Source organism: Haliotis rufescens, unplaced genomic scaffold (genome assembly GCF_023055435.1).
Source record: "Haliotis rufescens isolate VD_foot unplaced genomic scaffold, xgHalRufe1.0.p SCAF_20, whole genome shotgun sequence".
Classification (NCBI taxonomy): domain Eukaryota; kingdom Metazoa; phylum Mollusca; class Gastropoda; order Lepetellida; family Haliotidae; genus Haliotis; species Haliotis rufescens.
Genome location: NW_025963891.1, coordinates 1,679,916 through 1,699,799, shown reverse-complemented (window position 1 = coordinate 1,699,799; position 19,884 = coordinate 1,679,916). Strand labels below are relative to the sequence as shown.

Sequence of the window (19,884 nt, the reverse complement as noted above, 5' to 3'; positions counted from 1 at the left end):
ACCATGCATTCCATATTTTTACATGCAACCCGGATTGAAAACTTCCGTACCGACAGCTGTCACATGTAAGACACGGACCGGCTGAAGAGAAGGTTAAGGCTCCATGGTCAAACTGCGATGCGGGACTTGCCTTGCTGCCCGTCATAAATTTATGAACTAGAAAAATATTCCTTAGAATAAATCTGATTTAGTACTGGCAGAAGTGGTAGTTGTCGTCTTACCGAAATGGACACCTTGTGACCTACGTACGGCCAGTCAAATCAGCTGATGAATATGTCAAATTACAACGTGACTGGAAGTTAAAATTAGGGCTGGGACGAGTAACTCTGGTACCCGGGTCGGGTGGTTACTGAGTAGGACCCGGGTGCCCACAGGACTATCCAGACCCGTGGTTAGTCACGTGATATTCAGTTTAATGACAAAAAAATATCTAGAACTCTATGGCTACACTACAAGTCATTTATGTTCGCATTTCTTTCTGACTATGCACCCATTCCTTCTGATTTTTCATATGGTTGATTAAAGATATAACTTAATTCAACTTCAGTGTACGAATGACCAGATTGTTTAATACATGTATCTAAATACATTTTTTGGTAGGGCTATGCTAAAAATGTTCCCAATCAGACATTTTGAGACATCTCCTGAGACCTACAGTGGGTACCAGGGTAGGGTCGGGTAAAGAGTGGTGGGTACCCGGGTAGTAAATTTGGACTCGTCCCAGCCCTAGTTAAAATGCATACCAAAAACACTTACTTGATGCAATTAACTCTCGTCCACACACTATAACATGAGGCCGATTCTAAGGTGAAAGGTGATTCGTATGGCAATGAAAATCTTTAGTAAATAATATATCAATAAATCAACAGTTTGAAGATATTTTAGTTGAAAGGATGATAACCCCCATTAAACACCCCCTACACCTCCCAGCCTTGTATACATACTGCATGTATATGTACTTAAAGGGGCACTAGCTGCCGTGAGTCGATTTGTTTCACTAATGCAACTGAGCGTGACAAGAGACTGGGATACCATCTGTAAGGACAGCGTAAATAACTTAAAGGCAATATCTATTTGCTCAATTTTTATTTGTGCAGAGTTGTGTCCCTTTAGCGTCCTTGCAACTGAAGAAGGGCATGGAGTCATCCCACAGATGGCATCCTTACCTTGTCAGCTTGCTGATGGGGTTAACATCTTTGGTCATGTGGACAAGGCATCAGAAGTCCAGGACTCAGATATTTTATGGCCGCTACACAACCTATGATCGTGGGTTTGAATCCCAACTTACCCTCATTATGTATTATTGTTTGTCAGCTCTATTCCCATGCTGTACTGAGTTAAGGTTCTGGATTGTTTAACATGGATGCCCAAGAGGTTTTTTTCCAGTGCCTTTTTACACTAGCTTGTATGAAATATTTTTTTAGACCATGTCGTTTTTATCCCATGTTCATTTTCATTCCAAGGTGAAAAAGCCAAAGCTTTACACTCCTGACAATGTATCCAAACATTCAGGTGCTGACACCAAGTAACAAGATTAGACATGGCAGATGTTAATTATCCCCATTGGTTTTATGTATGTATTATTTCATTATGTTTGTAAACTCTATTTATTGTTATAAACTTCTCATTTGCAGGTAACTTGTACATCAACAGGATTTATTTGTTTAATCAGCACATATTTTTCAACGGACGTCTGTAATGTGGTACCAGAGTTGATTGAGATGGGCACCAGGGGGCGTGTGTTGGCATTGTATCGGCAGATCTTGCGACTGTCTAGATCGTGGGAGTCACAGTCAGGAGTGGCTGCAGAAACCCAAACAGAAAGAGACTACATCAGGACTGAAGCGAGACAGCTCTTCAGGCAGAACAAGGCTGTAAGTGTCTGGTGCAGGATTTGGGGAAAACAAAGCAGGTGTCAGGTAACAATTTCGGGGAAAACAAGGAGTAGGTGTCTGGTGGAGGATTTGGGGAAAACAAGGAGTAGGTGTCTGGTGGAGGATTTGGGGAAAACAAGGAGTAGGTGTCTGGTGGAGGATTTGGGGAAAACAAGGAGTAGGTGTCTGGTAACAATTTCGGGGAAAACAAGGCAGGTGTCTGGTAACAGTATCGGGGAAAACAAGGCAGGTGTCTGGTAACAGATTGGGTGTAAACAAAGCAGGTGTCTGTAACAGATTCGGTGTAAACAAGGCAGGTGTCTGTAACAGATTTGGGGAAAACAAGGGAGGTGTCTGGTAACAGTATCGGGGAAAACAAGGGAGGTGTCTGGTAACAGATTGGGGGAAAACAAGGCAGGTGTCTGGTAACAGTATCGGGGAAAACAAGGGAGGTGTCTGGTAACAGATTGGGGAAAACAAGGCAGGTGTCTGGTAACAGATGCGATGTAAACAAGGCAGTAGGTGTACAATTAGCCTTGGCTGGTAATTCATGTGATTGCCAGTCCCTGTCGACCGGCAAATAAAGTACCTTATAAATCTTTGTTGTTGAACAAAACCTATTTTTTTTAACAAAGTCATCTTTGTCTATTATCAGAGTTTCCCGTTGTCTATTTTTAGTACAAGTAATAACATTTCGCTCTGCGGTTAAATATCTATTTTTAGCAATTTAGTCTCCAGTGAAATGTTGATCATGATGTTGAAAGAATTAAAAGCACACAATTTTCACAGGGTTTTTTATTTGTTCAAAGTTGGAACTGGTAGTTTTTAGAGTTGCCAGACCACTAGGACTGGTAGTTTTTAGAGTTGCCAGACCACTAGGACTGGCAGTTTCAAGAGCCAGCGGGAACACTGGCAACAAAGTGACATTATCCAGCCAAAATGCTTTTGCATACTAGCTCCTCATACCCTGTGTTTTCTTGTCCCAAGTTGTGACGTGACATCTGTCAGGTTGTGGCTGGCTAGTGTCACTGCCGTCCCCCTGACCAGGCCTAGTAGGAATCAGTGTGTGTGTTGAAACAGGTGACTGACCAGAACGAAATACAGGAGTTTGTGCGAGAAGCAGAGACGAGGATAGAACTAGGTGAGTATTGTTCCATCTGAGAACTTGTCAGCGAAACCTTTTACTCTTGTAACATTGTGTACCTGGATAGCTAAAAATTACTATTTACATGTTGTAAGGGGCTGTTGGGGTAGCCTTGTGGTTAAAGTGTTCGCTCATCACACCAAAGACCCAGTTTCGATTCCCACATGGGTACAATGTGTGAAGCCCATTTCTGGTGTCCCCCGCCATGATATTGCTGGAACATTGCTAAAAATGGCATAAAACACACTCACTCACTCACTCACATGTTGTAAATGTTGTACCCCATCAAGATTCTGATTATTGACATGCCGCTTGAATAATGAGTGCAGCTTTAAAAACACAAGAAGCTCTAGTGGTATGTTGTCCTGTGAAACTGCAAAGGTCACAATCAGGTTAAAATAAGCAGAGTTGGCTGCAGAGATAGATAGCGGACCGTGGCCGACAAGCTTGACTCCTGGGAGTTTCTCGAGCCTCGGTCCTGCCCTACATATGATATTTAATACGTGGTTCCACTTTAGGCAAGGGGCTTTGTTTTAAATATGCCTCTGTTCCCTCATCATTCTGGGGATTCTGGGTCAGAACAGTGCCCCATCCTTGTGTTTCCTAAGAGATTCGGTGACAAATTATTTTATTGCAGGACCTTTGGGGAACAAATTGTTGACAGGCATTACTTAGAAGTTGACGGATAACAAAGTAGACACAATTTATGGATAACAACATCTTTAATACTGTAAACATGGTAAAGGTGGCGTTTCAGTGTGAACCTTATAGCCTTGTCAAGCAAGACAACAGTATAAGGATCTAAACCCAAATGTCGCCTTTACAGTATTAAGAAGTTGTAATCCATAAATTGTGTCTACTTCAGGGAGCAGTTTATTTATTTTTTATATCCCAGCACCCACCACCCTCCCTGAATATCACCTGGAATGTCTATTTGTGTATGTTTCAGCTCTTCACTACAGACTTCCATATCCCCGTCCAGTAAGTACATTGTACAAGCCCTGTAGGGTCCGGGTGGTATTGGTCCCCAGCCTGGGAGGCGACCTAATGGGTCATGTGGTCAGACTCTGTGACGTGGTTGATGTCAGTGCCCTGACTGTGGGCATCGCAAATGTCAGTCACTTGGATGGTCTAGACTCGATCATGTACAGGTTGTTGTATTTGTTTTTGTTTGTTTGTTGTTTAACGCTGCACTCAGCAACATTCCAGCTATATGACGGTGGTCTGTAAATAATCAAGTCTGGACGAGACAATCCAGTGATTGACATCATGAACATCGATCTACGCAATTGGTATACAATGAAATGCATCAACCAAGTCAGCGAACCTGACCACCCGATCCTGTTAGTCGCCTCTTATGACAAGCATAGTCGCCTTTTACAGCAAGCATGGGTTGCTGAAGACCAATAATAGCCCGGATCTTCACGGGTTACAGGTTGTTGTAAAAACAAATAGACTTTAATACTTAGTTAGTACTGTGGGGATTACTTTTACACCTCACTAACCCTTTTCTAACCAAAGCTAAGTAATGTATGACAGCAACCTGTAAATACATGCGTCTGGACCATGCAATCTGGTGATTGATATTATGAGCATCAACATCTTCAGTGGACTATGGCATGCAATCGGTCAAGTCACCGAATCCAATAACTAGCTTATTCAACATAATGGAGCAATCAGTGATGGCAGTGAAAGTACATTTTCTTAGAGAAGTTTTACTTCTGAAATGTGGTTAAAGGGACATAACTTGTTCATCATCCTGTATGACACTAGTTCTCTCCCTTTACGCAACAGAGCCTTACCCTGGTGTAACAACTCGTCCACTGAAGGTTTTCAAGATACTCCCTGTGTGTCTAGTTATTTCCACTCCAATGAAATCAGTGATTATTCTAATATTTAGACATTCAAATCCTTTTGAGTACGTATTATTTCAAAAAGAATGAAATCAAATTCCAGAAACATGCACTCGTGGTATATCAGCTGATGAATTGAGTCACATCCCTATGTTGTCCTGTAGTATTCTTCATTAGTACCCAGGGGCACCCATAGGTTATTGGTGAAATTGTTGTCAGTAATTCTCACTGAGCAGGGGTGGTGGGGTAGCCTCGTGGTTAAAGCGTTCGCTCATCAAGTTGAAGACCAAGGTTTGATTCCCCACATGAGTACCATTTGTTAAGCCCATTTCTGGTGTCCCAGCCGTTATAATGAAGGAATATTGCTAAAAGTGGCGTAAAACCATACTCACTCACTCACTCACTCACTCACTCACTGAGCATTACAATATCTGTGTCATGCTGATTGGCTAGTTAACAACATGGGCAATATGAAGATGACACCATCCATTGTTTAAGATATCAAAAACAATTTTATGTGCCATCTTTCCAACAGTAAACTGACTGACCTGATGTCTCCACTAGAGAAGACACAAAGACACAAACATTTTGTTGTTTTTTCTCAGAAAAAATTACTTTGAGTAATTTTAAAAAGTTACTTATTTGCAAGTCAGAATTACGGATTATCTGTCCTTGGTGAATTAATGTTGGAAGTCACTGCCAAGGCTCAGAACTTATAATTCCCCAGGACATAATCCCTAATTCCCATTTCTCGTAGATTTATTTCCGAATCGTGACATACATGTCATAAAGACGTGTAGAATGCATGGTCACATGACAAGGAAGCTATGATCCACAGACAGGCGCCCCTAGCTTTGAAACAGTCACACGTGCAGCGTTGACATTGTCTCTGTAGAAGTAGGGTATTCAATATAATAAGATTGAAGTGCATCCAAAACTGTAAGTTGAAGTAACAAAGTGGTGTCTGAAGCTCTTGAGTCCTGCTTCCTTGTCCTGCCATTACCAGAGCTGAGAGTCCTCTTGACGGTATATGCAGCATTATCATGCCTCCATGTGAGAATGATGAGCTCTGATCTTGATAAAATACTATGTATCCCACCTTGGAGGGAAATAAATCCCTTATACCCTGCCACAAGCAAGACAGGCAGCACGTGGATTTCTGAGAGGCAGAATAAATCCCTTATTCCCCATTTTGAAACAAAAACCCCACACTTTTTCCGAGTCAATGAATGTCACATGACAAAGCACAAGCTAACCCCCATTCAATCAAACAGCTGTTTTCTATCAATATTGAATTTGTTTTAATTCTTTTACAATGTCATATTAAAACATGTCAGTAAGATAAATTCAATGTGCAGGATCACGAGGGTCACATGGGGTTTTATGAATCCCTCGTTATTATTCATACATCACACGAAGTAGAGGTGGGACTGTGTTTGTTGAATTATAAAAGTACATTCTTGATTGATTGTAACAAACTCTGCTCTGTTCTGGGAGAATCTGTAGAAGACAGCTGGTGCTACTGCACCTTGTGGGTGATGTGTGATGTTTCCTGGCACAACCTGACTGACTGGCTGTCAGCGTCGCCATGATAATTACCTCTGTAACTGGCAGCTGTTGCATTCAATGATCCATTTAATTCCCTCAGCAGTGGAAATAGGGCCAGAACACGCTTTGTGTTTGTGAAAAAGACTTCAAGATTTCTGCTGTTTTGTATAAAATGCATGGAAGCAAATGGTGGAGAATGAATAAAAGAAGCAGTTAGTGAATTCAGTGTCATAAACCGTCTGTTTTAGTCGGTTTTGTTTTATCTGTTCGCTGTTTCCATCGTTCTCTTGTTTTTAATCTGATAACGTTTTAGATCCCTTGTTTGAAGGCTGATGCGGACTGCCACAGAGGCCATACTGAAAAATCTATTTATTTTCATTACTCAGCTGATTTTGTTTACAAGTAATAAAATTACATTGATATATGTTTATTAATTGTGGGACGTATCTGTTTTGAATCTAGCAGTATTAATATTTTTGACTTTTGTGTTCTTACCATGCTTCTACGTCTCTCAAACTGCATATTTAGCTGATTTCTCCTCTGTACATGGGCATGTATATTTCTTCTGGTGATGACGTCATATTTCGTTCGAAATCATAAGGATGTTGGTGTTAATTTTAGTGTTCAGTATTAATGTGAAAAGTTTTTGAATATCAATGCCAACAGCAAGTGTCTATCTTTGTTGACATGTTAAACTGTTGACTACATGTACAGGTAAGCTAGATATGTAACAGTGTTTTGTGGCGTTACAGGTGAACATTCCCCAGCAGACTCTGCCGCCCCGCGGGGCAAGGATGAGGGCACAGAAGCGCCAGATAGAACAGTCCAAACCCATCTACCTCAAGTCCTACAAGGACACCAAGGACTAGGTGTCTGGTGATCTGTAACAGCAGCAGTGTTGATTAGTAAAGATAACCAGATCTGTGTCTTGAATTCCTCTACCTACAGTCATGCCATATTGCCATTGTTGGATTCGTGTTACCCCAAACTGTCCTGTGGCGTTTTTGTGTTTTGAAAGGAATGTATGGCTAGCTTTGCCTCCGACAACTTGTAAAATTTGCTGACTGATGTAAATTTGTATATCAAATCCCACAAGAATGTGTGAGTTATGTATGGTCTAGATGGTGGCAAGTCAGAACATTACCTTGTATATGCGAGCCATGTTTGTGGTAGATAGAGGACAGGACAAATATGTGTGTGTCCAAGTGTTAAGTGCCCAAGTGTTAACAGCATCAAGGTCGATACTGTTTTGAAGTGAAATACCTTTACTAAAATGCCAATCTTGAACAGTGAAATGACCTAACAAAGATCTTTTTACTCAAAACTTCTTTTTATATGTATAGGTATGTGATCCAAAACTTGTAAAACCTTCAAATTTGGAACCTTAACCTAAGGCGTTTGGTTTTGAATGAATTTTACAGTTATCAAATCTATTTTCGAAACATCAAACTTAAAAACACAGGATGTTTATCTCCTTAAAAACTTAGTCTGATATTTGTAATACCAGACATGGGCATGTGGTTATGTTGGTCTTGTGAGCAGTGTTAGTTCAAGGGCCATGGTTAGCCAGGGTTAGAATAGGTCCCCAACAACCTATGCTGGTCATAAGAGGTCACTTATTGGATCAAGTGGTCGGACTTGGTGCCTTGGTTGATTAAGTGTTAAGTGGTTGACGTAGTGGATCATGGCTGATACTAACAATCATTGGTCCAGGTTCGATAACATGCAGGATGCTGTTATATCGCTAAATTATTGCAGTATTGAGTAGGGTGTTGAACAACAAACAAAGGGCACACTGTAACTAAAGACAGCCATAGCACCAAGAGTGCTTCTGATATAAGAGGTACCTGTGAAGATCCAGGTTGGAATTGGTCTTCGCCAACCTATGCTTTTCATTAGAGACGACTGATGGGAGGGATCAGTTGGTCAGACCAACTGACTAGGTTGATGCATGATATCGTATCCCAATTGAGTATTCAATGCTCAAGATATCAATCACTGGATTCTATGGTCCAGACTTTATTATTTACAGACTGCGGTCATATAGCTGGAATATTGCTGAGAGCAGGGTTAAACAACACACAAACAAACATGATATGAGATGTAGGTCAAGTGGTATTTGGTGCAATGGCAGGCACTCCCTGGCCTATCCAAGAGAGCAACTGTAGCTTCAGTAGGAGGCACAACACCCGCAGTGTCTTCCTCCTCTGGTTCCAAGTTTGATATGCGAACATGTTTGCATGATTTAACTCTCAAGTCGTTTTGTATGTGTGAAATAAACAGAATAATAAACCAGTGATACCTTCTGTTGTAGCCTGAGTACTGGACAATACCTGGAAGATACAGGCCAGTATTCTTACATTTTTTAGTTTCATTTCTTGGGCGAGTTTTTCCACGGAAACTTGACAAGATATACTTTAAAGAGATGTGTTTGATTTCGGATTTGTTGAAATATCACCCATCGTCATCTGACAACACCCTGTGGCTGGTTTTATTATGTCATCATATCCAGATGGTTGTTCATGCTATCAACCACTGTGTTGCCTGGCCCAGACTCGATAGGTTCATGGGGGCACGGGTGGCCCAGTCGTCTAAGGCGCCGCAATTCGCTGTGCAGAGTTGCGTCCCTTGGCCACGCCAGAAACCTATGATTGTGGGTTCGATTCCCGGTTCGCCCCGATTATGTTTCTAGGTTTGTCAGCACCATACCCGTGCTCGTGGGTTTCACCGAACTGGTAAACGCCTAAGACCTGCATCACTTCGGGCTTTCCTCCCACATTAAGCTGACAGGCTGCGATATAACTGAATACTGTTAAAAGCGGCGTTAAACCCAACTCACTCACTCACTCACTCGATAGGTTCAGACCTCCTTGATGAAGAGGGTATACTGCTAACGGCTGCATAGAACAACAAATTGATTCACGGACTTAAATTAAACTAGAACATGGAGAAAGCACGACACGTGGATACATTGTTGCTTTATGTTAGCTATGATGTACTATGATGGAGTGAGCAGACGTGATCGGAACAGCGTGGGATGAAGCTGCTTAGTGACATGGCCAACATTGCATCCATAAGTCCGGCTTCAAAGATAAACCGAATTCCATAACTCCTTCTGAAACTTAATTGTGAAAATGTTGACATCTTCGATAGGTACTTAAAGGAAAAAGTACAAATCATCAATGCATAAATGTTATCAGCATAAGCATGATAAGTCGTAGATCAACAGCAACTCACAAAAAAGTGTGTTTTTTGTGCTCCTCGTTCTCCCCATGATAGTGATACGTAACCTATTTTTTCAGGTTACAAATGAGCTGTTGCTTATTGAATATAACAGTAGAGTCCCAGAAAAGGTGATTTTTGAAACTTGGAAAACCTGCAGACGTTGCTTTTGTATCCGACATCGAACTTTTAAAATGCCCCCAAAAGCACTTGAACTCTTTGCCTTCACGTTGTTATGTGGGTCCGCTGACAGTATTTATCGTGACATTCAAGTTCAATTAAGTTCTACTTCGTGTAATAAAATACACTGAATAGTACCACATGTGACACCCGAACCTTTAAAAGCAAAGACTGTCTAAAGAGGAGGCTGTGCAGAACATTTTGCAATATTATTCGGACAATATGAACAAATGCATACTAACGTATAAACAAACAAAAGATATTTTATAGTTTCAACGTCATATATTACTAGCTACTGAATTCTGAAGACAAGTAACTGTGATCATTTTATCAGATTTTGTACACACTGCTCGACTAGTATTGACTACTGTGCTTAACCTACTTCCACACAAAAAAGTTCTATTCCGGTCCATAATATGTGTTAATGTCACGTCAACGTGCTATTCCTGTATCCAAGCAACCCGTCAGCTGTGAATAATGTTCCACCTGCTGCCATCTCCATCTGCTGTCCGCGTCATATGTGATCTCTAGCTCCACACTGTAGCACCATTTCATTGCACTCTGATTCCCTGCCAAGACCATCTTTGACCCCCGCAAAACAACGTGTGACATTCTCTTATATATCCCAGAGACCATAAAATAGTTGAGGCTCTCTGCTACCCTAGAGATTCTAACGATACTTCACACCTTTGTTAAGAGTGAGTGATCTGGGTTTAACGCCGCTTTTAACAGTATTCCAGTTATATATATTGCTGACAAACCTAGAAATATAATCGGAGCGAACCGGGATTCGTGAAGAAAAGCCAACGACCTTGAAAGAAAGTATGTTACAAGCTATGACGAGAGAATGTATGTCTAAGACTATTGTTTGCGAAGATGTGGTGTTATCAGCGTTTGTCACAACGCCCAGTCCAACATGGTTTATTGCTACTCTCTGCTCTCGGACCTGCTGTATTTCGCTAGGCCTGGATACCTCGTTGCTACCGTGTCCTGTTAGTACATTTACACCTGGAAAAAAACATCACCTATTTAGTATATGTTTCAATATAAAAGAGCCATTAAAAATATATCCTGTATAAATTTTCTGATGAAATGTATCTTGTTGATGAAATGACATACTCATATTGAAAAACAGAAATCAATATCGATGACCCTTGTATTTTTTCCCTTGGCTTATTTGTATCATATGATATGACTATTCACTTGTGACCATCTTGGAAACAGACGATGTTCATGTGATGACGTTGCGCTGGAGATGGTAGGCCAAGCAGGTCCTTCCATGGCGTTTCACATGTGTTTTAATTTGACTGTATTTATGAAAGTACATCTACAGAGCGACAGACACCTGTCACCCAGACATAATATGTGACAGCTTACCTTTTATTGATCTACAAGTTCCAGGTAGCGAAGAGAAATGAGATGACTGGTTTGTCAGTAAAATGTGTCCAACAAATGTATCGTTCCACAATCCACACATCACTGTCAAATATCACGTTGGTGTTACTTTAAATAGATACATGGTATTGATGTATACTCTAAACAGGATCCATGTCACGACAAGGGTATCTCAGCAACAGAAATACCTTGTACCAAAACTGTAAATCACGTGTCAGAGAATCCCAAGGGATTTCATTGGAAGCGATACCTCGTGTCAGTAGTTATACATCTACAGTGGCCATTTTATGTTCATTGACACATAGAGGCATGCCAGAATGGTCAGCGCTAGTCTTTTCAGATATATTTTACTTTTTATATATGAATGATATTTATGTTGCATCGGGACAACAGCGCAGAATATATAATTATGAAATAAAAGATGCAAAAACCATTTCCACAATCATAAGAAGTCTTCACTATAAGTCGATTGTACGGTTCTGTCATGAGCATGTGTCACGCTAAGAAAATGATGATACCAGTTGTTCGCGACAAAAAATAAGTATCAAATTGCACGAGGAATGATTAATAGAACAGTTAGTATAGTGATGAAATGATACCGGTAAGTTCATGTCTGGGTGAATGAACTCAACGGTTTGGTGGGAAATACACGAAGAAGGCAGACTGGCGCGAATTTGTCACGATTGCCGAGACAGCCTCCCCTCACTACATACCAACCTTCCGTTACCAAACGGGACGGTCGGGTAGCCTAGTGGTTAAAGCGTTTGCACGTCACGCCGAAGAACCGGGTTCGATTCCACACATGGGTACAATGTGTGAAGCCCATTACTGGTGTCCCCCGCCATGATATTGCTTGCATATTGCTAAAGGCGGCGTAAAACCACACTCACTCCGTCACACTACACCACCCTCTCATTTAATGTCATTGTCAGGGTGCTTCATTAGATGGCCAATCAGATAAAGCGCACATAAAATACGAAGAAGTTAATCTGGCGATTTTGAGCTATGACACATCATGTATCATTTTCTCTCACTTCATTGTCCAATTTTACCATATTGAGTCAAAAGCCATATTTATAAAAAAAACATTGAAGCGAAGTGTGTTGTATAGGGCGAGACGGGAAGCCTTTTCAACATCAATTTGCAATAATAAGCCTGGCTCTTTTTGTTATTTCATTTCATATATATATGTTTCATACATTAGTCTCACATTTTTACTGAAAGATCTTCCAGGAATGAATCCATCCTTTTTTTGTTTTCTTAGAACACTTCTGTTCATTGTCTGTGTTATTTTATTGTTTATTAATTAAGAAATACTCGTGTACACAAATGATTCCAGAACAAATTGATGAACTTCGGGATGGGTTTTTATTGTTTTTCATTTAAAAAAATGTTTTTAAAAGTTCCAATATTTCAATAGCCCTTTTCTAAACTGTAAGGAATTGTTTATGGTGTCTTGATTTTGTCTAATACTTCACTAGTTTCATCGAGATGAAATCTTTGGATGAATATAGTTGCTAATAGTTTTTGTTTGTTTGTGGTTTACGCCACACTCAGCAATATTCCAGCTATATGACGGCAGTCTTTAAATAATCAAGTCTGGAACAGACAATCCAGTGATTAATGTCATAAGCATCGACCCACGCAAGTGGGATACGATGACATGCATCAACCAAGTCAGCGAGTTTGACCACCCGATCCCGTTAGTCGCCTCTTACAACAAGCATGGGTTGCTGAAGACCAATGGGGGGATTTTTCAGGAGCGAATGGGACAAAGAGTAAAGAAAATCCATGCACATACTTTTAAACTGGTCCTAGTGTGCGCAGAACGTTTCCCCAAGTTCCAAATGCAATTTTGAGATCCTCAGGATATTACCCCTGTGACTACATACTAGAAACTAGAAATTTGACCTATTTCAATGAATTCATCTGGGAAATTCCGATACAACCCTATTTCCCCAAACATTTGTTGTAATCCCCGGCTGACCTAAGAATATGTTGTTTTTCAAACCGTTTCATTTCAGTTCAAGTATATCGTCATTTTCAGGTTGCTTTATAAGATTAATTGATGAACAGTAAGGCGATGCGCACATAAAATACGTAGATAGTGGATAGGACTTCATATTGTATCGTTTTGAAATCTTAGCTTCGAAGAGTAAATAATTGTTCAAGGGTTCCATGTTCTCGGTAGTAACACGTGTATCGTAAAAAAACGTCTGTTACCTTTTGGGTGTGACAGCAAATCCCATATGGTAGGGTTGATACTTTGATTATTAATAACCCATGTGTTCTCTTACTACCTTTTCCCGTGATTCAGGAATACTTAAATTCTGATATTGCTCCTTTGATTTGATATGTTGTTTCTGCTCACCAAATGAATAACTGTTTCATTGGAAAGTTTCTGTGTTATAATTTGTTATCTCTTTTCTTAAGTTCGGGCAATTTAATGGATCAACAAAGGTTTTGATGCCTTCCATAACCCCCTTCTTCAAATTTTCGAGCTAAAGTAGATCTTCTTTTTTTTCTCTTTTGTTGCCCCAACCAAAGGAATGCATACAATATTTTACTCTAGTTATCCATGGAAGCACTTGAAGGGTTTCGTAGAGTTTAAAATATATGGACTAATTGTTGAGCGATATAAAGATTTGATAACTGGGAGTCTTTTTCTCCAACTACCCAGAATTCTGTTTCTTTTGTTTTCTGTTTTCTTTCTGAATTCTAGGCTCTTTTCTGGTATTGATAGCACACAAGTCGTTTCAATTAGTATTGAGTTGTATTCCCAATATTTCAGTCGCGATAATGTCTTCAAGTTCCATGTCATTACAGAGGTTTATGCCACTTCCTGCCTTCCTTTGACCACGTCCAGCCATAGTTTGGCTACATTAACACTACTTTCAGATCCATCTACAATAGAGGCGTATCATCTGCACACTGGCCTACTTTTGTGCTCTTCATCATCAAGTTATAGTCCCGTATATAAATTTCGTCATTATTTCAAATCATTAAAATTCTGCATCATTACGAAAAAGATAAGGCGACAATGGGTCACCTTGTCTACCACCCAACTCGGGCATGTTCTGATCAGTACGTAACCATTCTGACCCGTCCCCCCAAAATCACTAAATTCGCCCAGCAAAATAATAATGAGAGTGCCACCCCCCTCCTCCCCTGAACCCAGAATACCGTCAACTATTTCGATCTGGGTCTCATTGTTCATCCCTGAATAGGGCGGTCGGGTAGCCTAGTGGTTAAAGCGTTCGCTCGTCACGCCGAAGACCCGGGTTCGATTCCCGACATGGGTACAATGTGTGAAGCCCATTTCTGGTGACCCCCGCCGTGATATTGCTGGAATATTGCTAAAAGCGGCGTAAAACGATACTCACTCACTCACTCACTCATCCCTGAATCCCCAATACTACTTAACACAAATCTCAAAAGCATTGATAAAATGAAACATTTTGTAGTTAAATTACTGAAAAAATATCGAGAAAAATAAAATATATAACGGCATTTTTAACTTACATCATTAATTCTTTTTAAATGTTGAATCTGCGTACCAAGTACGATTTTATTTGCGTAACGCGTACCCCACAACTGAGTCCCGAATGCACTCTAAATAGACCCGAATCACGCGTACCAGAAGGGGTTGGCAGTCTCAATAACGACACCAGTGTGTGCGATGTTAGCTGCAGTTGAACAAGCTGAAGGAGCTTCTGCGACTACCGTATCCCCACAGTACGCAATCAAAGTAGTCATCTTATGCTATACGTCGACCACTATAACGTGCTATCTTTCCAATAAACACAACGCGCAGTGCGACACGGTGCTCAGCAGTGACGGCTGATAATCAGTTTCACCAATTGTCTTGATTTCTCAGCGGACTTGGACTCCGACTGTTGTTCGGTATTACTTCCCCACGAAGCAGCACCATGTAAAACAACCGTCATCAGTCTTATTTCTTGTTGATATAACGGATATATGGACTGTCCCGAAAAATGTGATTCCTTATTTCCCGGATTTTAGGAGTTTCACCAACTCAACTACAATGAGTTGTCTTCGACACATCCGTTTGTTGTGGGGTTAGAAGAGTACAATCTGTCACACATACTATCAAAATATCAATTTGTGTTGTTGTTATTTTTAAAAAATGGGTTTATTTAACACGTCGATGCTCGTTTGTATTTCTTTAACTAACGGTAATTCTTGTATAATACTGCTGAGGGATCACAGTAATAAACTGCCGGGAAAGAGATAGTTTACATCCATGTTTCATGGTGGCGCACTTTCTGTACAAATCAACCTGAAACTATAACCCATACGTTACATGATTGTGAACATGTAAGAAAGATTTGGGAGAAGCTATACATTTGGATAAAATCCGTTGTGGAAGGAAGCATTGATTTGAACAGAGAAAATGTTGTGTTTGGATTTCAAGGCAAACATGACAGCCCATTGAATATTATACTTTTAATAACAAAACAAGTAATATAAGACAATGTAAGAAAAGATTAATGCCACATTTTGAACACATACAGCATGAGATAATTAGTTATTACAATGCTACAAAGGTAATGTCATTTACAAAATGTAACTATGCAAACTTTTTAAGTTTCTTACCTTTGCAGTGTTTCGGGGACTGTTAACGTTTTGATAACGTTTGTAGTTTTTGGGTTAAATCTAATTTTCAAGTGTATACTTTCTTTTGCCTGGTAGTTTACAAAGTAACCCCATTTACCTGCACCTCATCAACTCGTTATATCGATTAACAAGATGTCACTTCTTGGCCTTGGGAGAATCATTATTGGCTCCATGGTTAAATATCAACACTCTGCTTCTGTCGAACTGGGAATGACTCTGCAAGTTTCGAAAGCCCTGGAACTCGACTTTATGAGTTTTAGCAGAAGTAGTTCGCTATATCCAAATTCCCTCCATCGAGAATACATTACCGCATTGTCTCACTGGCGGTAGGGTGGCCTACTGGTGAAAGTGTTCGCTCGTCACGCCGAAGACCCGGGTTCGATTCCCCACACGGGCAAAATGTGTGAAGCATGAGGGTAAAAACATATCCAGTGGAGAGAATGTATATTGTAGAAAGATATTTTACAGACTAGAAGAAGAAGACTTAGAAGAAACACCCACAGGGACCAGGGTACAAAGCATAAACATGACTTGTTATAATGGAAAGTTATAAATATTGACATACATAATGGAATACAACTATTATTAAGGTCTAGAAAGGAGATGCAGATTTTCTTCGCATTAACATTTTTTAAACGAAATGGCAGACAAATTTTGCAGAAGGCGCTGGTGGATTAAGTGATATCGGTTACATAGCTAAGACGGGTGATGATATTAGTTCTAGTCTCAGATCTTTGTAGAGAAGGCATTGCAACAGAAAGTGTTCCTCATCTTCTATTTCTTTAGTTTTACAGAAGGTACATATTCCTTCTCCTAATGAAGTGTTCGAGTATCGTCCTCTCTCAGTTTGATAGTCTTCGCCTTGTAACTGCTTTGCGGTGTTCTAATGAGGTGGTTACTTTCAGATATGGTTTCATTTGGAATTTGTCTCTTATTTTCCCGAGGTGTCTGAGCTTATGTGATTTAGTGGATGGGGCTTGGTCAGTTTCAGTGAGGTATATGGAGTTGAACTTTTCATGCACAGTTTCCTTAAATGTTCCAGAAGAGATGTTACTGTGAGATCAGGGAAACGATAGTTGAGTAGAATGTTTATTGAAGAGGTCCATGAGTTTTTATCTTTATTGAAGGCGGCAGTGAGTAATCTGTCATCCTTCACATCTATAGTTGAGATGAATATTGAAATGTTAAGGGTATAGAGTCCAAGTTCTACCAGACAGCCGAAGTTCTCCGCGAATCTTCTAAAATACTCTTTGCAATTTTAATGGTTAATTAGTGAATGCTGTCTAGACCAGTTTTGTAGAACGTCTTGGTGTCTGATGAGTTGAGTGTAGAAGATCGTTAATGGAGTTTGATCAGATGATGCCCCACACCTCTGAACCATATGTTGCTATTGGCTCTACCAGTGCTTCACACAGATGTAATAAGGATGTAATAGATGAAGAAGAATCCGTTGTAACATTAGTTTTGATCTTGTGCCGCGCTCTCATGGCTATGGTTTTCAAATTCGTTATTGCTTGCTTGAATGAACCATTGTTGTGGAATATAAATCCGAGATAATTGTAACATTCGCAAATTTAAACTGGTTTAGTCTTGAGCAGGAAGCATCTCTTCATATCAGTAGATTGACTCCCAAAAATGACTATCTTAGTTTTTGAGTATTGATATTCATTTTCCAGTCCTCTGTAAACTGACATATACTTTTTAGATTGTTTGTAGTCCCCTCGCAGTGGTTGATAACAGGACCATCTGCAACCAGTACGTGGGTGCTGCTTTTGTCAGATAATGTTTGAGGGTCGCCGTGTCTTGTTGCTTCAAGGTAATCCTGTAAGTCATTCATATACATATTGAACAAAGTAGAACTGCGGGTACATCCTTATTTTACAGCAACATGCGCGGGAAGCGGTTGTGATATCCCTTTTTAAGTTTTTAATACATAATGTATATTTAAGTACATATTACTGAGCAGATAGTAAACCTTGCCTTTTATACCTTGTTTTAAACCGTCTCTCCTGATAGAATCAAATGCTTTGCTAAAGCTAGATATATTATATAAGTGGAGAGGGCGCGTGCGTGTCTCATCTCACATTTCATCTCACATTTCATCTGACATTACAACAAGACCAGCTTTTGTGTGAAGATCACTTATCACCCCGGATTCCCAGCCTTGGCCTATATATGCTGTTTTATATTGTTCTTTCCAAATAAGTTTTTCTCACAGTTCTCTGTTGTTTCTAATCATTGATCTTAAATTCTTTATGCTTGACACAGGTTATGGAATAAACTTGTTTATCAAACTTGTATACCATATAGAACAGTGGTCCGACATGGTAGTGAGAGGCTGTACTGAAAGAGTCTACCATGTGATAGTCTTCACATTTTGTTATCACATAGTCTACAGTTCTACATCCATTATATTAGTAGCTTGTGTAGTTTCCATACATGTCACCGGGTGATCGGTCATTCAATATACACACATTTATATTCTTTCACACTTGTAAAAGTTCCCTACCAAATGCATTAGTAGTGTGGTCAGTACTATTCCTATATGGTAGTACGTTTCTCAAGGTGTCTCTTGTTTGTAAACGTGATCACTTGGATGTATCCTTTTGTAGCAGATCAGTCAAGTGTTTAGTTCTTGCGTTAAAGTCTCCACCTATAATTTGCACACCTTCAAATCCATAGTAGAACATTTTCTCTTTAAGTACACAAAAGGATCAGAGCTTTTATTCTTTCAGATACTGGAGTTTTCTGGTTGGATATAGATTACACCAATATAAATGTCTCTGTCCAGATTAAGTTTCCTTCCAAGAATTTTTATCCAGAGCATATCTCCATCTCTTTCCATTATTTCAACGGCATGTAGATACTTTTGTTTCAGGAGTGCTGTCCCGCCTTTAGCTATGTCGCTATAGTGGTTAGGTGAGGTCATTCTGGGATTATAGAATATTTCATAGCCTTTGATTGTGTTACAGAGGACATCTGCATCGGTTTAAACCTTACTGATCCAGCACTCGGTTAAGCCAAGAAAATCTGGATATTCTACACAACTCATAACATCATCTGTTTGGTGTATACCTTTGATTCCTTGAATATTCCCAAAACTGAATTTCAAGGGAATGGGCATATATGAAATATATCGAGCACAGGTTTTGCAACCCACATGGGGCAAGCACTGGGAAAATTAGTTTTATATTAAACATGCTCACACATACTTGATTATGTCAAACACAACAATTGAGTACCTGATGATGTCAAACGATAAGGAGGCACATTGGGATACCTGGAAGTACTCAGGTTACACATATTCTACATGTCTGTTACACATATGTAACCGGGGTTTGTGATGGCAAATACAAGGTCCAACACAGGCTACGGGTGTGAGTCTTTATTGCCTTATTAGTAGATAACAATGACACAAACATAGACCAACCCAACCACCCTCTACATTATAAGTAAACTAATCCAGAAGCCCATAATATATATTGAATTAAGAACCTACTTTCCTAACAACTTAAAATAACATACAAACCTAAAGGACCTCAAATAGATAAAACATATATACAACAAAACTGTATGTTAATACTTGTGTCTGCCACATACTTCCCCCCACAGGAAAATGATGTCTCATCATTTGAGCTTGCCGCTAACAAGATCGAGAAGAGTATCAGCCACTCGGTGTCGCTGATCCCGGAATCTATCATCAGCTAGCAGAGAATTGAGATAGTTGGCTCTGGCAAGCCATTCTGGATTTCCAGGATCACTTATGGCAGAAAGAACATATTCTCCACTTCTCATCCAGTTGGGCTGTGACCTGGTTCTGGTTGACCGCCGTGGCTGAGAAGCATCTTCTGGCTGCAAATTGGGTTGTTCTTCTCTGTCATCCTCACTACCTGTGGCCCCAGTCGCAGATCTGTCTTCATCTTGCTCGTTCTGGTGAACAGTATTATCAGTTGGCTCTTCTTCTTCCCTCCCTTCTTCAGTAGGAGTCTCATCTCCTTCTAAAGCTTCTTCTGACTCTCCTTCAGTTGGC

General features: G+C 40.1%; 1 protein-coding gene across 6 annotated transcripts; it reads left to right on the top strand.

Moving 5' to 3' along the window:
* The first annotated feature begins 13 nt into the window (after positions 1-13).
* LOC124151039 (LYR motif containing protein 1-like) lies at positions 14-8,714 on the top strand. 6 transcript variants are annotated; one of them, XM_046523284.2, is made up of 5 exons: positions 14-92; positions 1,635-1,874; positions 2,955-3,015; positions 3,968-3,999; positions 7,172-8,714. In XM_046523284.2, exons 2-5 carry the CDS (start codon positions 1,722-1,724, stop codon positions 7,286-7,288), a joined length of 363 nt encoding a protein of 120 aa, XP_046379240.2. In that variant the 5' UTR covers positions 14-92; positions 1,635-1,721; the 3' UTR covers positions 7,289-8,714. The 6 variants fall into 6 exon arrangements, with proteins under 6 accessions (XP_046379240.2, XP_046379241.2, XP_048256688.1 ...); XM_046523285.2 differs by having other exon boundaries at positions 21-245; XM_048400731.1 differs by having other exon boundaries at positions 24-149.
* The last annotated feature ends 11,170 nt before the right edge of the window (positions 8,715-19,884 follow it).

Coding starts and splice junctions, on each gene's coding strand:
- LOC124151039 (XM_046523281.2), top strand. CDS start 1,243: ATGGCCGCTACACAACCTATGATC. Junction 1,267..1,634: donor CCGCTACACAACCTATGATC/GTGGGTTTGAAT, acceptor TCTCATTTGCAG/GTAACTTGTACATCAACAGG. Junction 1,875..2,954: donor TCTTCAGGCAGAACAAGGCT/GTAAGTGTCTGG, acceptor GTGTTGAAACAG/GTGACTGACCAGAACGAAAT.